The sequence below is a fragment of the Momordica charantia genome, assembly GCF_013281855.1.
Source record: "Momordica charantia cultivar OHB3-1 chromosome 5 unlocalized genomic scaffold, Mcharantia_2.0 BLBB01000005.1, whole genome shotgun sequence".
Taxonomy (NCBI): Eukaryota; Viridiplantae; Streptophyta; class Magnoliopsida; order Cucurbitales; family Cucurbitaceae; genus Momordica; species Momordica charantia.
The window spans coordinates 19,919,784-19,927,177 of record NW_028275163.1 but is presented as its reverse complement, the minus strand read 5'-3'; the positions used below and the strand labels follow the sequence as shown (position 1 = coordinate 19,927,177).

Genomic DNA, 7,394 nt, shown 5'->3' with positions numbered 1-7,394 from the left:
CACTTTTACAGGTGAAGTTTAGGGTTTGAGTTTAAAGAAATTAAAAGCATTAATTAAGAAAGCTGCAGTGATTGATGAAACTCCTTTTTAATGACGGCCACACATTAGTCCTACCAAACACAACTGGCTTTTGCCATACGGAAGGACTTTTTCTTTTTCTTTTTTTTTGGTGCATTTAATAATCTTTTTCCTCAAAATGCCTAAAACTAAAGTTTTTCCTCCAAATATTCATGGGATACTTTTATGGTAAAGGAAAGGGTTGGATATTAATATTAGAGACCTTAACACGGCTTCACTTTTGATCTCATCCAAAAGGTCTTGTACTAATCGAGATAATTGTCATCGTCTATATACTTATGATTTTCCGCTTATTTAGCCAATATGTAACTTTGGTCGCATTTTCAATGATCCTCCACTTCGGAAAAAACATTAATATTAGAGGAAAATCAATATACTTTGATCGATACATATATCATAAACATATGTACTACCAACCAAGGTTTTAAATATGTCAAGATCTCAATTTCATGAAAATATTGATAAAATGTCGATGTCGATAGATATTTCTATAAAAGTTAAAGAAATCATAAAAATCATAAAAAAATTTAAATTAACAAATAAAAATTTTTCTATTTCTTAATAAGTTAAAAATTAGTAATATTAATATTATGTATATAGTAATGACATTTTGTTGATATTTTTCATATTATGTCGATTCTTTTGTACTATGATGGAAATGTCGATTTACTTCTCATATCGATGTCGAACCGATAGATACATAGACATGTCAATGAAAATGCCGATGTGTCGATAGATATTTAATACCATGCTACCAATTGAATCCAACCATAAATCGAGCATGTATATGTACTTCCAATATATTTGGTAATTAAGCTACCAAGTGGGTCGTAACCTAACCCGAGTCGAGTGAGCCTCAACTCAACCAAATGAGAGATTAGACTCCCCCTACATTCATGGTTGTAGATTCACACTAAGAGGGATTGGAGCTTGACTAATTAAGTGGGCATAGTCCAAACTAGGATGAGACTAAAAGTCACTAGTAGGTACAAGCCCAATCAGGTGATCATAAAGTAAGGTGGGATAATTGGGTTGGGTACCGAATATACGGAATAGTCGTAGCTTGATCAAGTGAGACGAAAAGTTAGTTATTATGGTGGATCATAGTCTAAGCAATACATATCGTCGTCACAACTAGTTCTAGAATTAAACGGTAAATCTTATTTAATTATAAAGTGTGATATTGATGACTATATATCAAGCTACAATATGAGACCATCAGCTAAGCATTAACTAGTAATGACTGAAAATCTAGATAACTATCATTTCTATTTTGAGTAAAGAGAATATGGAGAAGAGATAGAAAAGTAAGTTCGTCTACTGCATTTTGAAACTACATCAAATTCAAGATTCAAAATTAATATAATTCATCGAAATGCATCAAAAAATATCACATCAGTGTCTCACCACACTCCGATCTCTAGAATTATACCAATCTAACCTCCAAATGTACAATCGATCAACTAATTACTTACTTATTCATGCAGCAACACCGATCAAAATAATAGAATCTATGCGAGAGACAGATGTCCATTTAAAATATATAATGTATTTTACATAAAGTTGGATGACTCAAACATTTCCACTAGATTTGGTTTTACCTTTTCACTTGGGATGAGATTATGATCATGTGAAAAGAAAGAGGAAAGTTCCCACCTTTTTGGAGAAAACTAGGGCAGCTAGCAAAGCAAGAGCTGTCTCCTCCAACCAGTGCCACGTGACCCAATCAAAACCCTTCAATTCTCTGATCTGACTTTTGTTGGAAGAAAAAAAAAAGTTAAATTAATTAAAGGGCCAACTCTTTCAGATGGGAGCTGATGAATATGGGGTAATTGGGTAGATCCAAAAGAGAGATTTTTTTTTTTTATTATTATTATTTTTTAAGATTTTAAAAACAAAACTAATTATTTAAAAAATCCCCAATATATCCACCTTTATTTAAGCTTCTCACATGTCCATGGCCGCTCTCTGTTTGCATAAACCATTGAATTGAAGCCAAAGCCAAAGCCAAAGGAAGCCATGGGAAGGCCTCCATGCTGTGACAAAGTTGGGATAAAGAAGGGGCCATGGACTCCTGAAGAAGACATAATTCTTGTCTCTTACATCCAAGAACATGGCCCTGGAAATTGGAGGTCTGTTCCTACAAATACAGGTAAATTTCAATTTCATTAAATAATTCAATATTCGTTATCATTTCTCTCAATTCTTGTTATTCTTGGAACTAGGATTGCTGAGATGCAGCAAAAGTTGTCGGCTTCGATGGACCAATTATCTTAGGCCCGGAATCAAGAGAGGAAATTTCACTCCCCACGAAGAAGGCATGATTATTCATCTTCAAGCTTTATTGGGTAACAAGTAATTTTCTATCTTGTCCTCGTCGTATCAAATTCTGTCATCAGATATTTAAGAATCACTGTCAACATACATCATTGTAGCTCTCTCGTCTCGACTTGAAATTTTAGATCAAAACATTGGTATGGATTGCGTGAATAAGAATTTTCAAACCACTGCGTAGAAAAATTGGTGGAAAATAGGGTGTCTACTTGGTTAAATTTAAAAGATTATATATGTATATAAAGTTTGGTTAAAATTTTATTTTTGTCACTACCTATGAACTGATTTTCATTTTTGATATGCAATTTGGAATCTCAGATGGGCCGCCATAGCTTCTTACCTTCCACAAAGAACAGACAATGATATAAAGAATTATTGGAATACCCATTTGAAGAAGAAGCTCAAAAAATTGCAGTCCGCCGCCGTGGACCCGCCGGAGCCGTCGGAGTCCGGCGGCGGCAGCTGTCACTTAGAAACCAAGTGCTTTGATGACAAAAGGGGTGCGGCGGCGGTGGCTGTTGGCGGCTCGCCGGAGCCGCCGTCCCTGGCCGGGAACAGAGGCGCCACCTACGCCTCAAGCGCCGAGAACATTTCGCGGCTTCTTCAAGGTTGGATGCGGACTTCCGCGGTGGAATCTCGCCGGAAAATTGGCCCCGGCGGTGAGAATTCTGCCGCCGGCGCTGCGACCCAGCAGCCGAAAACGGAGCCGGACGGCGGCGAGTTGATTTCCGGTGAAGAATTTGATTCGATCTTGTCGTTTGAGAACTTGAAGAACGTGAATTCGTGGGGAAAATCGCCGGAAAATGTTGGAGAGAAGCAGAGATCTGAGAGCGCTGCGGCGGCGACGGCGGTGGCGCCGCCGCTGTCGTTTCTTGAGAAGTGGCTGTTTGAAGAAGGCGCCGCCGGACAGGTGGAGGAGATGATGGAGCTGTCGCCGGTGTTCTAACAAATAGGAAAAATAAAAAAAATAAAAAAATAATTGTAATTTTTATTCTGTTTGTTTCCCGTTGTAATAATCCAAATTAGAACAATTATTTGAGAAGAACGATACTTTTTCAGCTTTTTGGGTGTGAAAAAATAAAGTTCACAACTCTTTCAAAAGCTTTGTTGGGAAAATTAGGACTTTTTGGGTCGGTGATTTAAATAGTAGAAATTTTGACCATAATATTTTTAAATGTAAAATATAATATATTATAATTTATATAATATTGTAAAAGAATTATTCTAAAAAAATTATAACACATATATATTAATTATTCAATTAATATTAATTAGTTTAGATTGAATTAAATATTTAGTTGATAGTTACTATTACTTTTTTTAGTACTCAGAACCTCATGGTTGGAAGTATTTGTCAATTAACGTTGAGTTACTTGTTTTGGCATAATTACTATTAATTTACAAATATATTAACACCTTAAACAATTTTTAAAATTAAAATTCAATTTCTAAAATCTACTATCAAATATTCGAAATTCAAAATATGAGATATAAATTTGTTTTTCATTGAATCCCATATTTTTAAAATTTTATTTCAGATCACAAAACAAACATACCTTAAATTTCTACCTTAGGTAGAATATTATGTCAAAAAATGTTTTTCTAAAAGGGGGAGTCAAGTAGTTTTTTTCTTTTTCTTTTCTTTTCTTCTTCTTCTTTTTTTTTTCTTTTTAAATGATAGTACTTATTGTCCAAATGAGTAGAAGACAATGATTTAGGTTGAAAATTCTTACAAATATTACTGCAAGATCACTAAAAAGAAATCCAGGGAAAATAAGTTAAACTTATGCCCACCGGAAAGAAATTAGTTTATGCATTATGACGACACTTAAAAGACTTATTCTAGAGTTCAAAATCAAGTAGTAATACTTATACACTACATTTAAATAGAATCACGAAAAAGATATATACAGTGTCGTTTCAATCCCTATATATATAAATCATTATACCATATATCAAAGTGTCACATCAATTTCTAAAATAAGTCAAGTTAATTTTTGGTTTCAATTTAGTTAAATAATTAATATTGAGAACTAGAGATTAATAATTATGAAAGCATAAAATAATAAAAGTACAGGATAAAAATATTACCATCAATCAACCTAAAAATTAAAGAAGAACAATTTATTTGAATCAAAAAATAAATAGTTATTAAACAAGCTTTTTTTTTTAATTAAGCGTTAATAAACAGAAGTTTTATTTTATTTTTTCTTTTATGTGATTAGCAATGAGTTCACGTGGCTGGATAATACTACTTTTGTGAGTATTTTACTGGCCAATTTTAGCACTTATTTGAAGTATCGCTGGCCGGATGCTCGTTTCAGCTTTTGGACTCTGATATCATATTAATATTAATGTGGTTACATCTCAAAATCAATTGGCTATGGAGGAGTAGTCAATGTCTATTATAAATCATTGTAAGGTCCATTTTCTTTTCCATGTGGGATCTTTAAACTCGTTACGTTTTATTGAATAATATTAAAGAGTTTTTTTTCTAAATATTTAAATAGAAAAAAATGGATTAAATACTCTTTTAGTCTTTGTATTTTCGGTTTTGATTTATTTTTGTTCCTGTACTTTTCAAAATGTTTATTTTGTCCCTATACTTTCAATTGTTGTTCACTTTAGTTATTGTACTTTTTAAAAGTCAATTACCATTTTAGGTCATATCTATCAAATTTTATATACAATAGAAACATTTTTATACAAATTTATGGCTACATATCAAAAAATTTAGTGGGTAAAATGTCATGCTAAAAATTTTGATCGAAATAAATGAGATAAAAGAAAAAAACCTTTTCTGAGTATAACATGTGAAGATGGGAATTGAATCCACAACCTTTCGAATATATGTCTTAACTAATAACTAAAATAAATGAGATATAAATAAAATGATCTAAATGGTTACTTTCTTAAAGCAACGTAGGTCAAAAAAGCACATAAATTAAAATGAACAAAAGTTAAAAGTATAGGAATAGAAATGAACGTTTTGAAAACTAAGAGGCCAAAATTAAACAAAGCCGAAAATACAAGCACCTAAAGACTATTTGAACATTAAAAAGAAAAAAAGATAGAGAGGGAAGGAAACATCTTTTTTATGTGTATAAATGCATCTTTATGTGCAATATTTATTGTAATATATTGATGCAATGGTGGGTGCTTTTACAATTAATGAATTGTTTTTGAAGAAGTTAATATAATGAATGTGTTAACATCATGTCATTGATTGCTCGCAACTAAAAATGAGGTGTAACATAAATGAACTTCCAATGGCTAAGAAAAACCATCAACATTTGCTTGCTTAAATGGTCCATACTATGCCTTTATTCACATCTTCAATCCTATCCTCTCTTATGCCTTCCATGCCACAAGTTATGTATACACAATTGAAACTATCAATTACCTTTTTTTCGTGCATTAAATTGAGACCTATGAATCAGAGGAACAACGCATAAGTCTCGATATAGTGAATACTTGGAGTAGTGAAATATATTCACTTTGATCTTCTCATCAGGTCGCGGTTATTATTTTACATCTTATTGAGAGTGATGTTCTCATCTGACGGGATATCATTTGTTATGATTCTCGACTATTGATTAGTTGTTGTGTTTTGTCTCGTTTATGAGATATGTGGTGTTTCTTTGTTGTTTGTGTGTATTTTTATTATTGACTTTTTCCTATTGTTGTTCGTGCAACTTTTTTAGCACGTCTCTTTGTTCGTTGTGTCTTATCAGTAAAAGCTGTGAACCCGTCTTTTTTCTTGCAATATATTTAACCTTTGAAAAAGAAATAAGAAATATTCAATTGTGTGATAAAAGTTCAAACATAAATTGTATCAATTATTGATTTTGTACACGCATAAAACGACTTTTAAATCTAATTTATGAAAAGTAAATTAACCAAAAATGTGTACCATGTTTTATCATGATTACAATGTGGTACTATTCCAACTATTAATTACTCTTTTCGAGGGGATCACTCTAAAAATAATATGGGAGAAAACTTAAAAAATAATTTTCTTTCACAAGTGATTTAATTATACTCTTTGATTAGTGGATGATAAATTGAGTATTAATCCTAACATAATATTTATTAAATTGATATAAATTTAAAAGAAGTTTGAGGTTTAATCTCTCATCCCTATGTTTGTTATATTAAAAAATAATAAATTGGTATGATGGAAAATTTAAAAATATGGAGACTAAATTGGTACTTTTTAAATAATAGATACTAAATTAATATATATATTCGAATATTAGGGATTTAATCACGTGAGAGGTAAGTTTCTTCGTCCACAGAAATGAAGGAAGTTGGACATGGAGTAGAATCGTTAAGTATAGTTATGATGTAATTATATCTATCTGTGTATGGCCTTCGACTATTATTGATGATTTTTCTTTAGAGTTTGGCTACTTGATCGATCCACTTATTTGTATTATGTCAAATATTAACCACGACCGTCGGAATTATGGTTCTTATTTATAGTGACAATTATATGTCTCATGATCAAGGATATTTGAGACTTTTTGCTTATATGAGTTTGCATGATGGACTAGTAACAATCATAAGACAAATGAAAACTCGTTAAAATGTTTATTGAGAGCGAGTATAATGGATACTCGTTTGACAATGTTGTAGATCTATTCCGTAATAAGTACTATTTTACCCACTCTCTAAATAGTTTGGATATATAATGCTAAAAGATCTACTACAATCATTTTTTGTTTAAAAAAATAGATAATTTTGTATCTAATGTTATAAAATTGATAAAAAAAAAAAATCTACAAATATTATTTTTTTCTTTTGTTTATTTTAATTTCAATATTCATGAATAATAATTCAGTGGCATTCGTAATTTAACTTTTAAATGTGAATTAAGCAACCAAGAAGCAAACTTAAACCAACTAGGTAAACTATGAAAAAGATGAGAAATGAAAATAATAATAATAATAATAATACAATTAGGTCATAATTTAACTCTA

General features: G+C 31.2%; 1 protein-coding gene across 1 annotated transcript; it reads left to right on the top strand.

Moving 5' to 3' along the window:
* Nucleotides 1-1,948: 1,948 nt before the first annotated feature.
* LOC111019849 (transcription factor MYB60) lies at nucleotides 1,949-3,470 on the top strand. The gene is made up of 3 exons (XM_022296347.2): nucleotides 1,949-2,230; nucleotides 2,304-2,433; nucleotides 2,731-3,470. The coding sequence occupies exons 1-3, from the start codon at nucleotides 2,098-2,100 to the stop codon at nucleotides 3,356-3,358; spliced, it is 891 nt and encodes a 296-aa protein (XP_022152039.1). The 5' UTR covers nucleotides 1,949-2,097; the 3' UTR covers nucleotides 3,359-3,470.
* Nucleotides 3,471-7,394: the final 3,924 nt, after the last annotated feature.